At 36.0% G+C, this 20,979-nt stretch overlaps 2 protein-coding genes across 4 annotated transcripts; both read left to right on the plus strand.

Moving 5' to 3' along the window:
• The first annotated feature begins 1,488 nt into the window (after window positions 1–1,488).
• LOC103339312 (condensin-1 complex subunit CAP-D2) lies at window positions 1,489–10,486 on the plus strand. 2 transcript variants are annotated; one of them, XM_008242580.2, is made up of 17 exons: window positions 1,489–1,697; window positions 2,415–2,737; window positions 2,918–3,078; window positions 3,185–4,367; window positions 4,528–4,719; window positions 5,434–6,072; window positions 6,213–6,389; window positions 6,861–6,928; window positions 7,030–7,252; window positions 7,334–7,433; window positions 7,550–7,665; window positions 7,746–7,803; window positions 8,509–8,660; window positions 8,736–8,937; window positions 9,295–9,465; window positions 9,543–9,636; window positions 10,205–10,486. In XM_008242580.2, the coding sequence occupies exons 1-17, from the start codon at window positions 1,565–1,567 to the stop codon at window positions 10,206–10,208; spliced, it is 3,996 nt and encodes a 1,331-aa protein (XP_008240802.2). In that variant the 5' UTR covers window positions 1,489–1,564; the 3' UTR covers window positions 10,209–10,486. The 2 variants fall into 2 exon arrangements, with proteins under 2 accessions (XP_008240802.2, XP_016651475.2); XM_016795989.2 differs by having other exon boundaries at window positions 9,301–9,465.
• Window positions 10,487–13,348: 2,862 nt separating this feature from the next.
• Window positions 13,349–19,962, plus strand: CBL (cystathionine beta-lyase). 2 transcript variants are annotated; one of them, XM_008242581.2, is made up of 13 exons: window positions 13,349–13,609; window positions 13,925–14,117; window positions 14,193–14,305; window positions 14,802–14,872; window positions 14,977–15,068; window positions 16,023–16,110; window positions 16,187–16,298; window positions 18,242–18,338; window positions 18,419–18,500; window positions 18,583–18,700; window positions 18,801–18,908; window positions 18,989–19,091; window positions 19,496–19,962. In XM_008242581.2, exons 1-13 carry the CDS (start codon window positions 13,541–13,543, stop codon window positions 19,669–19,671), a joined length of 1,422 nt encoding a protein of 473 aa, XP_008240803.2. In that variant the 5' UTR covers window positions 13,349–13,540; the 3' UTR covers window positions 19,672–19,962. The 2 variants fall into 2 exon arrangements, with proteins under 2 accessions (XP_008240803.2, XP_088898750.1); XM_089042624.1 differs by lacking the exons at window positions 13,925–14,117; window positions 14,193–14,305 and having other exon boundaries at window positions 13,442–13,609.
• Window positions 19,963–20,979: the final 1,017 nt, after the last annotated feature.

Here is a 20,979-nt window from a genome sequence, read left to right on the forward strand (position 1 = left end):
ACCCTTTTTTTTATTTATATTTTTTCAATAATTGAAAACCCTTAACTTTGGACTTTAAAGATGTAGTTTTGAAAAACGTATAGACAAGCAATAATAGGAAAATGCAGCTAATGAAGATAGAGAGTATTTACGATTTGGAGAAACTTATAGCAACAACAAATACAGTAAGAATAATTTTAACATACAAAGGCTTTAGATTGTTATTAAAAATTTGTGGTTTTTCCTTTTTTGTAAAACTTTTGTAATTAAAAGAAAGGTATTTTTCTTTTCTAAAAAATTCATATAAAATTTTTTAGATATAAATAATATATAAAATAAAGATTAAACAATAAAGTAAAATAAAGAGACAAATAAATAAATACATAAAAAAGTTAAGATTAAGAACTGTAAGCCTGGTATAGTGAAAGCACATCAAAGACGTTGTTCTAAACCTTTGTAGCCTCCCTACGTGTAGTGCAGGTAATGACGGTCTACAAGAATCCAAGATACGACCCCAATACGTAGGCTTAAGGTTTGTTATGAGCACGTTCACAGTCGGATAGAAATCTCCAAGCCACAGAACCGTTGCCCAAAAATAATATAGAAAGTATGGAATATATGAAAGTATGAGAATAGAGAAATCTGATTGTAGTGTGTTGAAATGTGAAGGAGGAGAGGCCTTTTATAGGCATCCAATACTCGTAACCTCCAATACCTGTATTAGTCATTCGTTTACAATTCTTGTTTGTATTATATTATGAAATCTAGCTAGTATTAGATCGAATGTACGGGCAACATTTTGTTTGTTTTGGCTAATTATTTGCCCATGTATAGTGTTTTTAATCTTCACTTCTTCTCATGAAACCTGAGGATTTGCAAGGACGCATCGGCATCATGGACGCTCGGAAGAAATTTCACTCCTTTGAAACATGTTATGTTGTTACTCATGCTTTCAATCTGTCTTGGAATTAATCAAATTTAATTTTGTTTAAGTATATATGTTTGCTAAATTTATATCTGAAATATATTTACTAAAAAGGATAATTAAAGTACAAAGTTGGAATATAAAAATAAAAAAATCGAATTTATCTGTCACATATAGTAATTAATATTATCCTCTATCACATTGACTACATTAACCACTGGGTGTTTCACAATTGGCTTGGACAACTGACTTCGCCAAGGTTCCAACTTCCAATGGAGTTTCAGTAAAACTGGAAGTTACTATAGGTAGTGGAATGATTTTTATTCAGTAATCCTATGCATAGGGTAATTCCACAATTTGAAATCGAAAAAAAGAAAAAGAAAAACCACCTGATAAATTTTTTCACAACTGGTCACCCAAACTAAGCTGGTATGCCATGTGGCAGCTAAGCGCTCCTTACCATGCCCAAAACGGGTATGCCACGTGGCGCAGCCATGCGGGGGTATTTGTGGTTTTTTCTCTCCAAAAAATTCCCGCTCGTTCAAAAATTTTCATTTCCATTTGAAATCTGTGGAGAGAGAGAGAGAGAGAGAGAGAGAGAGAGAGAGGGAGCAAATTAGAAGAAGCAAATAGCGTAGAGAACTTCTCAGTCTGTGTGTTATGGCTCCTTCCTTTGTGTTTCCCCAAAGCCTGAGAGCCTTAGAAGAAGAACACGAAGACAATCGCCTCTACGCTCGGAACCCGCTCGACATCGCTTCTCTTCGTCCCTCTGAACTCGAAGAGTTCGTCAAAGGTATCTCCCTCTCTCTCTCTCCCTCACGCAGTTTTACTAAATCTGCCGCATTTTCCAACTTTAACATCCGTTTGGTTGCCGAGAAAATTCACCTTCCGAGTTCCAAATTATACTGTTTCACTAGTCCTGCTTTTTAAAGAAATTGATGTGCATAAGAAGTGGATCCCTCTCCTATAATTTTCTGGTTCAGTTAATTCTGAATGTTTAGCATTTGGTCACCTCAAGTGTCAAGTCGACCAATTAGATGCTGATTTTATTGTTAAGGAAACCATAGAAAAAGGTAAAGTGTGGTGGGGATTAGTAAGAAAAGCAGAAACATTTGAAATTCAAACTGAATTCAAGAACATTGAACCAACGAGAATGGATTTAGCCGAATTTATTTATTCTAACAAATACAATTTTTTTTCCTGGGTTTTAAGCAAGAATCATTGTAAGTATTGGCTTCCTGGAGTTGGAAATTCACAATTTTTTGGCTATATGGAAAATTGATGTATCTGCTTGCAAAACCATTGTATGCATGGCTTCTTTTTTATTTTTTAAATTCTAATAGGGAAGCAGGACTGAGAATGCGCGTATTCTGATCCCAAATATAAGAGGACAAACAGTCAACTGTATTATCTGATTCAAAATGAAATACTCTAATTACAAGAACAACTAAGTATGAGGAGATTAAAATTTTGCAGTTTTTGAATTTGTCTTCCTTTGTGGCACCAACAGGCATATCCTTTGATCTCTCTGATAAGGAGCTATTTTGTATTGAAGAGCAAGATGTGTTTGATCGTGTGTACTCATTGATTCGGGGTTACAATAATCTACCCCCATCTTGTAAGGTTAATCTTCTAGAGAGTCTTCGGTCCAATCTCAGTGTTCTCCTCCCAAATGTTGATTCACTATCACGGGTTTCTCAAGGTCAGGATGATGTCACTCCAGTGCTGGATCGGGTTGCATCACATCGTAATGCTTTTAAAATCTACACATTCTTCCTCCTTACTGTTGTTCTCACTGAGGAGTCCAATATCACTTCCAACAACAATGTGAAGGTGTTTTCTTTTTCCTACATATCTCTTTATCTCGCTCTCTATTTGTTTCTACTACTTTAACACGGTATATGTTGTGTGCAAGCATGCACACATAAATTTAAATGTTATAAACATGTATATATTGAGTGCGATATTGCCAGTTTTTGTGCCAAGATGTTGAAGCCTTTTGCTTGGACTTAGGTCACAGCAAGTACCAGGAAGAAGCATCCTAAGAACACATGGAATTGGGAGCCACAAAGAGGCCGCATACTTAATTTGATTGCTAATTCATTAGAGATCAAGCTTGCCTTGCTCTTTGGTTCATCAGGCTTGGAAGAAAATTTTATTTCGTTCATTGCCAAGTAAGTTGGATAACTACTACAATTCAATCAGATTTAGTTTTATATATTTTCTTTCTGGTTAATTACAAATTGATTTTTTTTTCCTTCCTGATTTGGGGTTTTGTAGAAATGCATTTTCTTTGTTTGAGAATGCTGCACTTTTGAAAGACACCGACACAAAAGATGCTTTGTGTCGTATAATTGGGACTTGTGCCACAAAATACCAGTACATGGCACAATCATGTGCATCGATCATGCATCTAGTTCACAAATATGATTTTGTTGTCACCCACATTGCTGATGCGGTTGCTGGGGCAGAGAAGAAGTATGCAGATGGAAGTCTAGCCAGTTCTCTTATCAGAGAAATAGGGAGGACGAATCCAAAAGACTACATCAAGGATACTGTTGGGGCTGAAAATGTTGGTCGGTTTTTGGTGGAACTTTCTGATCGGCTACCTAAACTGGTGTCTACCAACATTGGCCTCATTGTTCCACATTTTGGTGGGGAATCTTATAAGATAAGGAATGCTCTTGTTGGGGTCTTGGGAAAGCTTGTTGCAAAGGCTTTTCAGGATGTTGAAGGTGAAGTGAGTTCTAAATCTGTTCGTCTTCGAACCAAGCATGCCATGTTGGAAATTTTGCTTGAGCGGTGTCGAGATGTTTCAGCTTATACAAGGAGTCGGGTTCTTCAGGTTTGGGCTGAACTATGTGAAGAGCATTCTGTTTCAATTGGCTTGTGGAATGAGCTTGCAGAAGTTGCTTCTGGGAGGTTGGAGGATAAGAGTGCAATGGTTAGAAAATCTGCACTAAATTTGCTTATTATGATGTTACAGCATAACCCATTTGGTCCACAACTTCGAATAGCTTCGTTTGAAGCAACCTTACAACAGTACAAGAACAAGCTGAAAGAGCTTGAACCAGATATATCTTCAGAAAGTGAAAAGAACAGGTTACCATCTGATGATTGTACTACTGGAGATAGTGAGGTTGATGATGCAGATGCAGATGTGACTAAGGAGCAGCAGGACAGTTTGCCTGATAGTTGCTTGCCTGATATGGAACAAAATATAGTGCAGAAAGATGGCTCTGTGCCAGATGTAGGGAACTTAGAGCAGACTAGGGCCTTGGTAGCATCACTTGAGGCTGGATTAAGGTTTTCAAAGTGTATATCTGCCACAATACCAACACTTGTTCAATTGATGGCATCGTCTTCTGCGACTGATGTTGAGAACACAATACATTTGCTAATGAGGTGCAAGCAGTTTCAAATTGATGCCTCAGAAGCATGTCTCCGTAAGATGCTGCCACTGGTATGTTTTTATTTTAACTCAAGCTCTAGAAATAATGATACAATGTTTTATTTGGGTCAATAATTTTCCTATTTGTTCAATCTCGATTAACAAACTCTAGATTTGATTGTTGGCTGGTTCATGAGATGTATAGGATCCTAAATGTGTCTCGGGTTTGTAGGTATTTTCTCAGGACAAATCCATCTATGAAGCTGTGGAAAATGCTTTCATTACAATTTATATAAAGAAAAGCCCAGTAGAAACAGCCAAGAATCTTATGAATCTTGCCACAGAATCAAATATTGGAGACCTAGCTGCTCTTGAGTTTATAGTTGGTGCCTTGGTGTCTAAAGGTGATATATCCTCTGGTGCGGTATGTCCTTTTCAGTTCTCACAGTCTTGCTTAAGTTTGTTGAAAGCTTCTATTTATGCGATAATAATTTTTTTATTTTGCATGAAAAGATATGCATTTTCTTGATGTTTTCAGCTTGCCAAAATTGACTCGACTATGGGTCTAAAAATATCAGTTTAGGCAAGTAGAAGCCAAGCCAAGTATTTTCAAGTAAATTATAAAATTGTTTTGGTGGCATGCTTGTAATACCTGGGTTAATATAAAATGTCAACTAAGCCAAATATTAAATATGTAAATCTTTATGACTTGGTTGACATTTTAAATAAAGTGATTTTAATAAAGAAAAAAGGGTTTTCCATTCCCCCTTACCAAGTGGGTTCTTATAAAAACTTTGTAGTAGGCTTGCTATCATGTGCAGCTACATTTTCCCTGCATGGTTTAGCCTAAACAAGCAAGTATATGCATACACATAAAATGGAATCCGATTGTGATTTCCACAGTTCGTACAGATAAGGAAAAAAAGATTCATACCAAAAGGCAACCTCAGTGTCTATTTTAGAATATGGGTCTATGTTATTTTTTCACATGTTTCAGTGGTGCTTCTCAGTCAACTCAGTTTTGAAATCTTTCACCAATTTTTAAAAGCCAAAAATCTCTTCTCATTGTTGAAATCTCTTATTCTGTCTCCCCATTATTTAAAGAGCCAACTTTCTTACGAGGTGTTTGTTTTTGCAGATATCAGCATTGTGGGATTTCTTTTGCTTCAATGTAAGTGGAACTACTGCCGAGCAAAGTTGTGGTGCGTTGTCTGCCCTTTGCATGGCAGCAAAATCATCCAGTATAGTTCTTGGCTCTCATTTACAGGACATTATTGATATTGGGTTTGGTCGTTGGGCTAAGATGGAACCTTTACTTGCTAGGACAGCATGCATTGCTCTCCAGAGATTGTCTGAAGAAGATAGGAAAAAGTTGTTGTCTAGTAATGGAAGCCGGGTTTTTAGTATTTTAGAGAGCTTAGTTACTGGGTTTTGGCTTCCAGAAAACATATGGTATGCTGCTGCTGACAAAGCCATAGCTGCTATATATGCAATTCATCCTACTCCGGAAACTTTAGCTTCCAATCTTGTGAAGAAATCCCTAAGTTCTGTATTTGAATGTAGTGGAGGTGAGGAGTTGCAGAGTGAAATCACCAGTGGTAGTGCTGGCATACTTACCACAGTTCAGGTTGCAAAACTTAGCAGATATCTCTTTGTCATAAGTCATATTGCCATGAACCATCTCGTATACATTGAATCATGCCTTCGGAAAGTTCAGAAACAGAAAATTCGGAAAGAGAAGATAGATACTGATCAGCACAGTAACGGTACCCCTAAGGTGAGATTGGTTTTTATTAGAATCATCAATGAAATAGGGTACTGTTATTAGCAACCATTCAGTATTCTTTTCCAAATTGATTGGTGCTATAACATATATTGTACATTTAAATGTTTTTCTTCTATGGTGCCATCCTACAGGAAAATGGTATCAATGCTGAGCTTGGACTTGCTGCTTCTGAAGATGCACTACTTGACACACTCTCTGAAAAAGCAGAAAAGGAAATAGTTTGTGGTGGTTCCACTGACAAGAATTTGATTGGACATTGTTCACAATTCTTGTCAAAACTTTGTAGAAATTTTAGTTTGATGCAAAAGGTGATTCCCCTGCTTTTCTTTGCTTTTCCACAACACTTGAATTTATTATCAAATTCTTTATAATTCAGTCAATACCCTCACTCCTACCCAAAAAGAAAAACAGAGGATTGGCTACTAGTGTACGTCGAAATGGAAATTTCTTTTGTTTTCTACGACATTTGAATTATGATAATGAATTCATCCTTTAATGTTTAGTCAATATAAGAAAAATACCTTTCTGGAGGTGATTGAACATATAAGATCATATGTATTAATTTTTATTTTTAATTCCAAAACTTTGGATGGATGTCCTGTATATAGTTACAATATAGTATGTGTGTATCTATTATTATTATTATTAAAATTTAGACAGTACAAAGTGCAATTCTTTTGTATAGTTTGTATGTTCCTAGTTATATCTTCTTTGTTTTCTTTTTTCTTTTTTCATTTATAACTAATTCAATAGATTGACTACCTGCCATATCCTTTCAGTACCCAGAACTACAAGTGTCTGCAATGCTTGCTTTATGTCGGTTTATGATTATCGATGCAAATTTCTGGTGAGATATCTCTCTCTCTCTCTCTCTCTGTGTATGTTGGTGGGCATGGATTTATTTAGAACATTCAAACATGGTCTCTGACTTGTAAGTGTAATTTCCAGTGATGCAAATCTTCAGCTTCTCTTCACAGTCGTGGAGAGTGCACCATCAGAAATTGTTCGTTCTAATTGCACTATTAGTCTTGGAGACTTGGCAGTTCGGTTCCCTAATCTGTTAGAACCATGGACAGAGAATATGTATTCCAGGTTACAAGACCCTTCAGCTTCTGTTAGGAAGAATGCTGTTTTGGTGCTTTCACACCTTATACTAAATGACATGATGAAGGTTTGAGAGGCTTGGCAATACTGCTTCTTCTTTTTATTTGCTATGATAGGTGGTCTCTAATTTTGGCTATTTCTTGATCAGGTTAAAGGCTACATAAATGAAATGGCTGTACGATTAGAAGATGAAGATGAGAGGATTTCAAACCTGGCAAAACTGTTTTTTAATGAGTTATCTAAGAAAGGTAAACTCTGATATGCATCCAGTTACTCTGTTTTGACACTTTCATTTATCTTTTGTTCTTGTGGAATTTCCTTCTAGATAAAGAGTAAGGTTTTTCCACCCCAATTTTTGCTACAGGTAGCAATCCTATATATAATCTTCTTCCAGATATACTTGGAAAGTTATCCAACCAGAATCTGAAGAGAGAGTCTTTTTGCAACATCATGCAGTTCTTGATCGGTTCCATCAAGAAGGTACAATTTATTTCAGTCTGGTTCCTTTAGCAATTATTTGTTTCCTATTAAGGTATTATGTTATTTGGGTATTTCTCCAGGACAAGCAAATGGAAGCTCTTGTTGAAAAGCTTTGCAATAGGTTTAGTGGAGTTACAGGTATTCCTTCCCCTTTTTTTGAAAAAATATTATGATTTGGTAGTTCTTTTTGTGTTGCCAATTTTGAACTTATGGCAGTCATACAATTTAGGGTGCAAAATGATAATGACCTTTATTTGTGTTAAGCATATGCTTAGTGTATAGCATTATTTGATCGTCGCAAGTTTTCACATTGACCTCGTTGACTGTTCCTGATGAGATAGTGATTTGTGAAACCTGGTTTTTTCAGTTTTCCCTTTGGTTTGTTTTGTTTAAAAGAGGTGTGCGTACTTAAGTATGGACTTCATCAGCAATGTGTGATGCTTATTCCCCTTCTATTTGTGGGCTGCAGGGCCTTCTAGAAAGTTGAAGGGAAAATAAACTGTAGTATGTTTATTATCCATGTCTGTTTGAGTCTTATTTCCACATGAAAAAGCTTAGTAATGATATTCCAAGACCAGAAGGCTATTATGCTGTATTCCCTGGTTTAGTTGATGCAGCTTGTTATATGTAACATCATGCCTAGGATATGGAAGCTACTAACACCCTATCTGTAATTATTGTTTTCTGAAATGTCAGCGCAACACTTTTTTTGTGTTTTTCTTCAACAATTGAAGTCTGTTCCCAATGCTGTCTTAGGAAATTGAGTTATTGTTGATGTTTTCCATTACTCAAATTTCTCACTAAAGGTAGTTTTTTTGGTTTTGGGCCACTCTATTGCTGCAGATATCAGACAATGGGAATATATTTCTTATTGCCTCTCTCAGCTGGCATTCACTGAAAAGGGAATGAAAAAACTCATAGAGTCATTCAAGACATATGAGCACGTCCTATCGGAGGATTCTGTGATGGACCACTTTAGAAACATAATAAATAAGGTATTGAATCGTCTCCTCTTATAGAATTATCAAATCTTCTTCAGTTCTCTTTTTCTTACAATTGTTCTGAAACAGGGCAAGAAGTTTGCAAAACCAGAAGTTAAAATGTGCATTGAGGAGTTTGAGGATAAGCTGAACAAGTTACACTTGGAAAAGAAGGAACAAGAATTGACAGCAAGAAATGCCCAAATTCATCAACAAAAGATCAGCAGCATGGAAGGTTTTGTGGTTACTAGCAGTGCTCGTGATGCTAGTTCAGAATCCGATATTTCTGAAGGTTAGTGCAATCAATTTATGCTTAATCAAGTTACTGTAATAACCAATGGAATTGGAATATAATTATAAGCACGAAATCAACTTATGCTTGGTGCTGATTATGCTTTGGTGCTCTAATATGGAATTATGATCATTTCTGAAGAAGGTTCTGATTCTGAGGATCAAACATGATAGTTGGTCCTTCAGACTTCACAGTTTATCAAGGTGTTCAAGATTTTAGGATTATTATATTCTTTGATGGATGTCGTTGCTGTGGCATGCTGAACTCAGTGGATGTCGTACTAAAGAATTTGTTCCATGCATGTTTTATGCTTCTGAATTTCTGAGGTTATTGTCTAACCTTGGGTATTTGGTATAGAAACAGATGGGGAAGTCGTTGATCCTTCTATCGAAGGGATGACCAAGTCTGTGGATGACATGTCAAAATCTAGACTTGTTGAGTCAGAAGAATATTCCGGTACTTCTAGTGAGTTGACAGAATCAGAACCAGGTGATATTGAAGTTCAATCGCCAAATGTTAACATAAGAGGTAGTTTAAGTAAGCAACCGTAGCTTTTTCTTAACATAGTTGTATTGTACATTTGCACTAAACTGATGATATGACAGGGGCCTCAAAATCCAAAGCCAAGAAAAGCAACGCGAAAGATAAAAGAGGTCATACTTCTGCATCCACGAGAAGTAATATCAGGACAAAGCAAAGGTATGATTTTATTGTGTTTGCTCTGTCGTTGAATGTGGTTGATGATTTATTCTCAAAAACACATTCATTTTAGTAAATCAAAGCAGCTTTCTTGAAGATTGATGTTAAGTTTTTCTATATAAAACACGCACGCGCACACACACACATATTTACATTAATAATTTTATAGTCAAGATGTATGCATATAAGGATCGGGAATATAAATTGTGAAATTCATCAAATAAGCCATGACTGGAAGGTAAATCTCTTTACACCCATAGCTTTCAGTTTAAAGAATGAGTGTTTAATTAGTGATATGACATAATGCATAGAATTGCTTGCACGGCTAGCTTGCTACTGTTCAAATTGATTGGTTCAAAGCTTGGCAACTAATAGTGGGGATAGTTGAAACATTTTGACGGATTCTTTGTTTGCATTTAAAGTAATAGTGAGAAAAACACTTCTACAGGGTCTGTTATCTTAGGTAACCATATAATAATGAAGAAAATGATCGGCAAAAACGCTTTTTTGAAAGTTCAAAAAACAGAAAAACAGAAGGGACATTTAACATATCTTTATCATTTTGCAGGTAGAGTTGTACAGAGTGGGTTTGGATGAATCATTCTTTTGAGCAGAAGCAAGAATCTCTTTTGCAGTTGAGTTGCTTGAAGTGTACGTAATGTAACAGCTATCTGGCTACATCAGCACGAACACAAACATAACCAAAAAGAAAGAAACAAGATAACCAAATTTGTGTAAGGTAACAGCTATCTGGAGAGAGATGATCTTTTGTACAACCAAGCTAGCTCTGCTTGATTCTTGCATAGGCGAGTGAAGGCTTATATAATCCACTACTACTAGTCTTATTTGAGATCTCAGTCTACAACAAAATAACATGATTCATAAGGCCCCGTTCGGTAACATTTTAAGGTGTTGTTTTCATTTTCAGAAAACAAAAATGAGATAAAAACACGTTCGGTAGCCCAAAAACAGAAGACACTGAGAATGTTTTCATAAATGTGTACTTGTAGAAAACAGAAAAAAGTTGTTTTCATTCTCATAGGAAACATTTTCATAAAAAGAACTCACATTTATTATTTCAAATTGTACTACCAGACACGTTTTTATTGTTGTTTTCTGAAGATGTTTTCTAATTAATCTACCAGACGCATTTTCATTTCTTGAAAATGCAAATTTGCTTTCTTGTTTTCATTCTTTGAAAATATTCTAAGAAAACAATCTCCGAAAAAGTTACCGGATGGGCCCTAAGTATCCCTATTGGGATTTTGCTATTAGGCAGCACGAACATTTGTTGCTGATATGATACAAAAAATCCTGTCAACAAAAGGATCAGAACTGGATGATATTTTCAAATGTGGCATTTGAGAAACTTAAAATAAAATGATGGAATTGTTAAATTTTTGACAAAGAATTGGAAATTGCTATTGAATTAATTTTTGTGGATTTATTCAACAACCCAAAAGCTTGGTTTATATTTTTTTTTATGGCTAAGAGCACTTTCACCCATGATGTCATGGCAAAGGGAAAGGGCAAGCAAGTGTAGGCACTATTCACATGAATAGTGCCTACCTAGCAATATTTTTTTGCTTTTCCACCTATTGTCATAGCAATTCAAAGATAATTACTATTCACATGAGATTAATTTTATTTTGATGTATGAGATTAATAATAATATAAAATTGCTAGGTATGTATGAAAAAAGATTCTGAATTTTTTAACGTCAGCGCCCTTAGGCAACGACTCGGGCTATTCTTGCTGTGGGATGCCCAATCTTCGTGGAGCCCACCATCCGTCTAGGCTGGATTTGTGCAGTGGAGTGGGTTTCTTCAACGTTGGGGGGCTGGCTTTGCCTAGACTGGACTCTGTAGTGGAAGTGCTCTAAGTGGGAGGTTTTCTTTGCTGGGTAGTATTCAGTTGAACAACTTTCCTTTTTATAAGTTTCGTGCTTTTTTCGGCTTAGAATGAAGTTTAGTGTTGACCAAAAAATAATAATAATTCAACAAGCCAAAAGCCAATTCACCATGCTTTCTTTGATGAGATAGATGGTGTGGGGGGGCATCGGCCAGCCCTAAATTTTTGGGTTCGGGTAGAGGCCGAGTTTTTTTTTTTTTTTTTTTGGGTTGGGTCGAGGTTTGAAAGGAATCAGCCCGAGCCCGCCTATTGGACCAAGCCTAAGTGGGCTTTTTAGGGCGGCCCGCCCATTGTGTTTTTTTTCCTGCTAAAATGTCTTTTTGGCCCCCTTAACTATGTTATAATTGTCAATTTGGCCCCCAATCTATTTTGTTGGTTAATTTAAGGGTACAAACTACCAACTTTTCTCCACCTAGTTTCACAAAGTAAAACCCTAGAGGTTATTTTATGTAGATTTAGCTACTAAGAATCTTGAGTATCCTTTTTAAAATTCTAAAATTTTTTTGGGGTTGTCTTTGGTTGTGCAAGACATTGACAACATATAGTTTAGGCTACGCTTCATTATATCCACATGGCTTATTTGCTTAACCTCTTTGCACACAAGTTGTAAGAGCAAATAAGGTCTGAAAGATAGTGTATTCATACTCACCTTGAAGTATCCATCCCCTCATTACCATTCATTCTTAAACACTTCTTCCGTACGCTATTCCCACAATATTTGTCAACACAAATATCTAAGAAAAACTCAGGACATATTGTGATGTGCATTCTGTAAAGCATGCTACTATATCTAATATAGTAATAACATAGTGTGATGTGCATTCTGGTGTTGCATAGGTTGTGCGAATTGTTTGTCAGGTGCATATTGAGAGCATTTGTCGAGTGTTCAATCATAATGTTGAAGAGCTTGAACTCAAGACCAGCGGTGAGAGGTTTGTTTGATAATCTTCAATTGTTGATAATCTTTACATGTTTTCGTATTCTTCATTATTTTTCATAACATTGCATTAATTGAATTGAATAGTTTATTAGGACATAAATTATTAAAGTAAGAAATAAGCCTTTCCAAATTGCCACATAGATCAACAAACTTTAATTCGAAGAGTTTAATTTGTTACTACTATTGGAGATGCTCTAAGAGCATTTGCAATGGTTGCTCAATAGTTTAGTTTAATAGTTCAATTTATTGAACTTTTTTTGCACCTATTGAACTGAAATGCATTTTTATTTGCTGTGGTGCAGTTTAATATCTTACAATAATTAAATGTAACGGAAAAAAAAAATTTCGGCTGGTTTACACTAATTAAATGTAATGGAAAAATTCGGAAGTAAAAACTAATGTTGTCCATGTGTCAATAAGAGAGAGGTGTAGAGTTATTATGGTGGACAAGCTTATTGAAATAAATTTCATTTCAGAGTTCATTTTATTAACCTCTGAAATGAACTATTGATTCCTGAATTAAAATATTGATCTATGAAATGAACTGAACTTGACCACTGCAAATTAAAAGTCCAATTCATTGAAATAAAATTAAAATGACACTCACCATTGCAGATGCCATAATTATTTCATTTCCATTATTGGCAAAAAAAAAAATTCATTTCCATTGTACGAACCGGAGGATATGAATCCCCTTTTGGGCAAAAAAAAGAAAATAAGGAAAAAAGAGAGTATATAATACAATTATGTAAAAAGGAACTTACCCTTGATTTTGGCCTCGATTCAGTTCAGACTATAAAAAATAATAAATCGCAAAATAAAAAGAAAATAATAGTTCCAGTTCCACACGTGTGCACTGAAACAGTCACTGAAAGAGGAAAAAAAGGAGCGCATTGCAACGCAGTCCGCGTAATAATCAGAGCACTTATATATATATAGATCGAAAGTTGTAATTGACAATGGCGGAAACTGTTGACAGTTCCACCAACTCTAGCTCCTCTCACCAGAAGCACTGCCCTGAGCAAAACCCTAGATTTCGCCTCTTCAACAACAATGGCCGCTTCTTCTTCTCTCTCTTTTAGGCCTCTACTTAGCTCCCTCGCCACCGATCTCAAAGACGTCGTAAGACTTTCCAATCTCATTCTTTTTAAATCTAATATTACTTGAATGTTTTCTGTTTGGAAGCTAAGAAAATGCAGGAAAAGAAACTCTGGCTGGGTTAGTATAGTTGAGAACATCGTATGACTACCGAGAGCTTTTATAATTTTGAAGCTCTGCTTTGTTATATGTAATAGAAAGCTAATAGCATAGGACCGCAAGATTTGTATTTTAAAGTTAATAGTTTTAGTTTTGTGTTATGTTCTCGGTTTGCATGTACAATGTAGTGGATGGTTAAGATTGGTTTGAATTCGAGTTCTGATTGGTGGATTTTCGTAGGGTTTATCGCCTCCGAATTTAGTACCAAGCTTTGGGGATTCCCTCGTGAGTTTTGGTTTAAAAAGGGCAACAACGCTGAGGGGAAAGAGGTTGTTGTTGTCTGGAAATAAATTCAAAGTGAATTGTTCAGCTGACAGAGAGATGGATGTGAGCACTTCAGCTGTGGTTGATGGTGCTGCGGACTGCTTAAATGGTTTGTGCAGCTGTTCTGTTGTTGTTGAATTATCCTTAACAGTTCATGCTTGCTAATTTGTTGAATTGGACACAGAAATTGAGGTGAAAGAGCCTAGTATTTCAACAATTCTGATGAATTTCGAGAACAAGTTCGATCCTTACAATGCAATGAATACGCCACTTTACCAAACAGCTACTTTTAAGCAGGTAGCACACAGAGTAGTAGAAGATAGAGACTCATTGCTAAATTTTGTGATGATTATTCGTATTGTTGTAGTTGTTAGGGATAGCCAGGAATTTAAAATCATTTAAAGTTCAATGCTGCTTGGGGACACGATGTAATATTGTAGGATTGTTGTGTGGGGCTGTTGTGTGGAACTCTGGAATCTGTAACTCTCTGACTTTTATTTAAGCCTTGATGAGCTTTCACTGTTAGGGGCTCAGATCTTTATCAAACAAGTATTAGAAAGCAGAACCAAGAAACTCATTGTGAATATGTGTGAATGTTGGCATACTTTCCTGTTTAATCATTCTTCTTTGCATTTGAAAGACGAATGCAATTGTGACTGTCAAATGTATGCTTGTATCTGTGCTCAACGGTATCTTGATTGCGTGAGAAATCTCTCGCTTACACTATCTATGTCAGGTGACATTCTGTGGCCGAGTTTCATATTAATGGTGTCTTCATTACTTTGTTATGCAGCCTTCCGCAACAGAAAATGGTCCTTATGATTATACCAGAAGTGGAAATCCCACACGGGATGCCTTGGAAAGGTCTGATTTTATTTGGTTGTATGCCGTTGAAGTAGCTTTGAAAACTCTTTTTTTCTTCTTTCACAACATGTCTTTATTGTGAGTTTTTCTTTCTGTATTCTCAGCCTTTTGGCAAAGCTTGATAAGGCAGATCGAGCATTTTGTTTCACTAGTGGAATGGCTGCTCTGGCTGCCGTTGCTCATCTTGTAGGGACAGGTACTTTTTCAATTATAGTATCATTTATATATTATATAAATTAGTTAAGTTTCTATACTCGAGTATGAGTGTGAATAAAGATAAGTATAATGAAGGAATTTATGAAGTATGTAGTATTTGATATCGCTACTTTGTCAATGGGCTCCCAATATGCCTCAACATGTTTCAGATACTCCAAATCCATATCCAGTTGACTTGTTAGTAAATTTGACTATTGGATGCAACCTGGATAAGTGAGGGGTACTTGATAAGTATGCAAAGGGTTTTCTTATGTATATACACAGAGGATTCAGGATTTGAGTGGTTTCTCAAAAGGTTAAGTGCGACCATGAAAACAAAACAAAACATATATAAGGGAGAAAAAAAAAAGGAAAACAAAATAATTCTTTATGCTTATGTACACTTTTGTGTGTGGTTAGCCTAATAGAGGTAAAGGTTTTATGCCCAAGCTTGATCCAGCCTAGTTGGTTAGAAGGTTTGATTGTTTCTTAAAAAAGGAAAAAAAATATACTGGCTTGACCTCACAACTTGCAAGTAAGAAACATTGACTTAACCACCGCTCTAAATATGTGTATTTGTTAATTATGAAAAATAATACATATATAAGTTAGGTTGAACCAGCCCTTGTACAGGATGATATAGGCCTAGCCCAAGATCATCCTGAAATCCGTCCACTCTGAACTCAAATAAAGCTGTGTCCCAAAGTTCTGGCCAATTGATTGGTTTTGATCTGGCTAGGCAGGATTGAGAGTCCTGATTTTAATCTTGCAATTAGTGTCAAGTGTATGGATTCTTAGCAGTATATTCTATACTAATCATATGGGATAGACTATGGTTTGCTGTTAAGTCCTTGCTCTGAGCTGGTTAGTTTTGTACAAGACTACACAAATGAATTTCATTTCTTCATGGAAGTTGTCTGAATTTTATTGTAAATTGGTAATGATGTTGTTTTAGGTGAGGAGATTGTTGCCGGAGACGACCTGTATGGTGGTTCAGATCGGTTACTGTCACAAGTAATTCCAAAGACTGGAGTTGTGGTGAAGTTAGTATGCTTCTCTCCTGTTCTCATCTTCATTCAATTTAACTGAAATCTGAAATTATATGCATTTATTTCTCAGACGAGTGAACACGAGTGATTTAGATGAAATTGCATCTGCTATTGGCCCTTGGACGAAGCTTGTGTGGCTGGAGAGTCCCACCAATCCTCGACAAATAATTTCTGATATTCGCGTAAGATGCCTTTAAACAAGCATTATACTATTCTAGCAGGGACAAGCTCATAAGCAATGCATAACTTTTTATTTATTATTTTGTTTTATTCTGCCAATATTCGATGCTTGATTGTTGATATGATGGGTGTGAATGAACATTCATTCACTAATACCAGTCTAGGAAGTCCTCTCAGAGATTGTAATGTAAAATCTTGCAAAGCAATACAGTTTGGCATCTAAACAAGCTTTCTGTAAATTATAAACAGCGTTTTAGATGTTGATATATTGTCAGCATGCATAAATAGCCTTTTCCTAGGATAATAGTGAAAGTTTTGTTCTGATTGCATTACAAAATTTGTGTGCTGTTTAATCAAGTCCTTTGAACTTCATAATGTTTTTCTATTCCCAGTAGTTTTAGTGATTGCTTTTCAGTTCATCGCAATTCTTGGTGAAATATTTAGTATGGTCTCTTCTAATTTCTTCTACTCTTTGTGCTTATTATTGCTCATTGACCCCACTAGTGAAGTAGCTTAAGAACAACTTGTAACTTGCTTTGCGTTCATACATTCAGGTTGGCAGGCTCCATGTATTTGGATCTTAAATTCATACCCAAATTACTTGTAGTTACTCAAGACAAGCAAGTGGTTACTAATTTGAGTATTAGGTCCATCCCTTAAAATTTTTAAAACTATAACATGACGTTGGAGATATAATCTAAAAACATTCATGCAGGATAGAGAAATAGCTTTTGAAGATTTAATTTTATATGGTGCCTTCTTTCTTCTGGCAATCTTTGACTCTACTACTCTTTGTGACCTATTGCTCATTGACCCACTACCGAAATAAGTATAAAAACTTGGAACTTTCATTGTGTTTTTAAACCAAGGTTCCATGCATTTGGATCCAAATTTATCGATATGATTACCATCCTGAAATTCTTCAAACTATAACTTGATGTGGAGACTGTAATTTTGCAACTTTCAGCAGGATAGCAAAATAGTCATCAAAGATCTAAAGTCTAAATGTTTGAGGCTTTTGGACTGATTATTTGGGCAAGAGCCTATTTTATTTATTTATTATTTTTTCTGGCCTTCAAGTATGCTGCTAGGATCAACGAGTTCAAAATGATAATTAGTGAGTGTCATGGTTGCGTTCAGTCTCAGTAGGGCCTGTTGCACCTCTACTACGATGTAGGGCCTATTGGCTGTGTTTTGGAAACCTGTTTTGGAAGCAATTTTCAGTTTTCACCTGTTTTGTTTCTTTGAAAAGAGCACAAACAACATTTTGAGGTTTCCTGTGCTCCAACTTGTTTTACGAAAGTTGTTTTCGTAGTTTTCTCAAACTCTTTTGGAAGTGTATTTTGTTTTGCATGATTTTGAGAATACAAAAATATTTTCTGAAAAGAAAACCAGTGAGGCCTTAACTTCTCTGATGACTAAGGGGTTAGAAGAGATGTGTAAAGCTAGACATTTTGTAGTTGGACAATCTATTTAAGTATGTTGTGAAAAACAAAGGTAAATTTGTTTCATTAGAGCATTTCAGGGGTGGATGAAATAGCAGATGGGTTATGTAAAATTGTGGTTTTAATGCTTGAAGAAGTACTAAAGGAAGATAGCATGTGGGTTTAATATAAGTTTGAAATGAGACCCTTGGGCCACCATGACCAACCAAATGTAAAGTAATATAAAATAAGTTAGTGGCGAACTCTTTTTCTATATTAGTTTTGCATTGATGCTTGGCTACGTTGCTGATAGGTAAAGCAGTATATTACACTATTATTCACTTTTTTATGTTCAGTGATCTTTGTCATTGACTCGATATCATAAAGTTTCTTGATCTTTGTAATACCTTTAGTACAGTTTCCTATTTAGTTTTTTTTTTTTTTTTTATAACAAAATTATGATGAGCACAACAAGCGCTAGTTTCTAAAGGCAAATTTGTTTCATGTCAATCCGTTGATAGAAAATAGCAGAGATGGCTCATGCACATGGTGCTATTGTGTTAGTGGATAACAGTATAATGTCCCCTGTATTGTCACAGCCACTGGATCTAGGAGCAGGTAAAAATAGGATTTCCAAGCTTTTGCAAGCTACACATCCTTTTGTGTTCTTACTAATTTATATTAGTCCATTCTTTCAGATATTGTTATGCACTCAGCCACTAAGTTTATTGCTGGACATAGTGATGTCATGGCAGGTGTTTTAGCTGTTAAAGGAGATAGGTGGGCCTCTTGCTCTATCTTTACCGTTTGTTTTACGTCTTGTATTTATACTTAACTTCCTACTTGTTTTCACTGTTAACAGCTTGGCAAAACAGCTATATTTCTTACAAAACGCAGAAGGCTCTGGGTTAGCTCCATTTGACTGTTGGATCTGTTTACGAGGAATTAAGACAATGGCCTTACGTGTTGAGAAGCAACAGGTGTGGTTTGCCTCAAAGCATTCTATTTGTGGGATTTGATTTCCCCAAATGATTGATCGTAATCTGTTGTACTATTCTGATGTGTCTGCACATTTGGCAGGACAATGCGCAAAAAATTGCTGAGTTTCTTGCTTCCCATCCACGAGTGACACAAGTTAATTATGCAGGGCTTGCTGATCATCCTGGACGTGCCTTACATTATTCTCAGGTATTGACCTTGATGGAATTGTAGATTCATAATGCTATTCACAATCTGTTCTTCTAGATATTTATATACACCTGTTTCAGGCAAAGGGTGCAGGATCTGTATTGAGTTTTCTGACAGGTTCACTGGCATTATCAAAGCATATTGTCGAGACTACCAAATACTTCAGTGTAACTGTCAGTTTTGGTAATTCCTTCTTAATTTTCAGCTTTCCCAAGTCCAAAATTTGTGATTGGTAGATAGTACTGTGGCAAAAGAGGTTATTCGTGTTTTCTTTGTCTTGTGAATAGAGAGATAGGGGCAGAAAGTTTCCTGTAAAACTGATTTTGAAAGCAGAATGTGCTCATTTACTACATGTGTTATGCGTTCATCAGTTCATGAATCATTCTGTACATTGTATGACATGGTCTACAGTTAATATATATATATATATATATGTATTTTTAGGCTTTTTAAAAATAATTATTGTTACTATTATTACTTTTATGTATGGTCTATTAGTAGGTGAATCTTCAGTGTCAACTCTGTTGAGTGAAAATCACACAACAATTCTATTATTAAGCTGACCTAAGATTTTTTTATATGTACAGGAAGTGTGAAGTCTCTTATAAGCCTGCCCTGCTTCATGTCTCACGCAAGCATACCATCTGCAGTGCGCGAGGCCAGGGGTCTATCTGAAGATCTTATTCGTATTTCTGTGGGAATCGAGGATGTGAATGATCTGATTGCCGATTTGGACTATGCACTTAAAACCGGCCCTCTGTAGTTGCCTGAGGGTATCCGACTGACATAAATGCATCTGCTTTGGCAGGGTTATAGAGCAATTGGTAGATGGAAATCTTATTCTGGGGTGCCCAAACACAGGAAGGACTTTTCCGTTGACTTAATTGACTATGAAATTATTAGTTGAGAATACATTTTAATTTAAATTTGAAAATGTGGGCTCTGTACATATGTTGGTAAGATTTTTGAGAACTACGAAATGTAGTTAGTGCTCCTGCTCAACAGAAATTTTTATGTTATCTGAAAAAGAAGTGGTATATTTCCTTTCCCTTCATGTTCAATCTTCAATGTCATTTGCTGTGTTTTTAATTTCGGAAATTTGAATTGTTGCATAATAGTTGCGGGTTTAAACATGGAAAATAAGGTCAAAATTGTCAAGATCTTTTGAGATTGGTAACTCAAATCCAATGAGCACAATGGGGTGTGGCTGGGTGTAGAGATTTATTTATTATTTAGTGAGATTTCTTTTTTTGGAAACAAATATATTGTTTATTATCAAATCCAGTGAGCACAATTGGAAATCTATATTTCATTAATGTACTGGTTGGGAAGGGTGATTTCGCCTGCTAAGCTAGTTTAGAGGAAGGGGGGTGACGCCATAAGAGGATGCAACAGCTGAAATGGAGCAGCAGCAAGCTAATCTCAAATTAAGGAAACGGTTGGAGACTATTGCTGCCATTACCTTTCTAAAAAGTGAATTTCCTTTCTAGGGTTCGTCAGGGTTTGCCTCTACTTGTTCTACATGCATAGGCAAATCAAGTAGTTCCTTATGTTCCCTCCTATCTGCATCCCCGGGCCTCCATGTCTTTGCAATAAAAGCGTCATGGTCGTATTGATGATACTGGAGTTCTCTGCGTGCCTGATTTTAGGGAACGTCAAACAGCTTATCATGTAGACCACACCATTGTTTGGCTTGGTAAAGAAAGGAGAGGGTAGTGTTACAGCTTACAAGCCAAGCAATGGTGTGGTCTACAGAATAGGCGGACTGAATTTCTGTGGGAATCGAGAACTGAATTTGCTTCTAACCCTTACCCTACGTTTGGACGAGGGGAAATAACTCGAAATTTAACTAAAAGTCAAGAATTTAAGAGAAATTGACAATTCCCTTATTTGGCAACTTAAGCACGGAATTTATTAAACGACACGTGGAAAAAATTGTAGAAATTGGGGCATCAAATTCCCGAGTTTAATTTCCACCAAAATAGGCGTCATTTCACAATTTCCATAGTGCCATTTACAAAATTCGACATACATAAATCCAAACACTAAAATCTTTAATTGCCACACATAA

The sequence above is a fragment of the Prunus mume genome, linkage group LG8 (genome assembly GCF_029339155.1).
Source record: "Prunus mume cultivar Tortuosa linkage group LG8, ASM2933915v1, whole genome shotgun sequence".
Lineage (NCBI taxonomy): Eukaryota > Viridiplantae > Streptophyta > Magnoliopsida > Rosales > Rosaceae > Prunus > Prunus mume.

Coding starts and splice junctions, on each gene's coding strand:
- LOC103339312 (XM_008242580.2), top strand. CDS start 1,565: ATGGCTCCTTCCTTTGTGTTTCCCCAAAGCCTGAGAGCCTTAGAAGAA. Junction 6,073..6,212: donor ACAGTAACGGTACCCCTAAG/GTGAGATTGGTT, acceptor GCCATCCTACAG/GAAAATGGTATCAATGCTGA. Junction 6,929..7,029: donor ATTATCGATGCAAATTTCTG/GTGAGATATCTC, acceptor TGTAATTTCCAG/TGATGCAAATCTTCAGCTTC.
- CBL (XM_008242581.2), top strand. CDS start 13,541: ATGGCCGCTTCTTCTTCTCTCTCTTTTAGGCCTCTACTTAGCTCCCTC. Junction 18,339..18,418: donor GCCACTGGATCTAGGAGCAG/GTAAAAATAGGA, acceptor CCATTCTTTCAG/ATATTGTTATGCACTCAGCC. Junction 18,909..18,988: donor GTGCCTTACATTATTCTCAG/GTATTGACCTTG, acceptor CACCTGTTTCAG/GCAAAGGGTGCAGGATCTGT.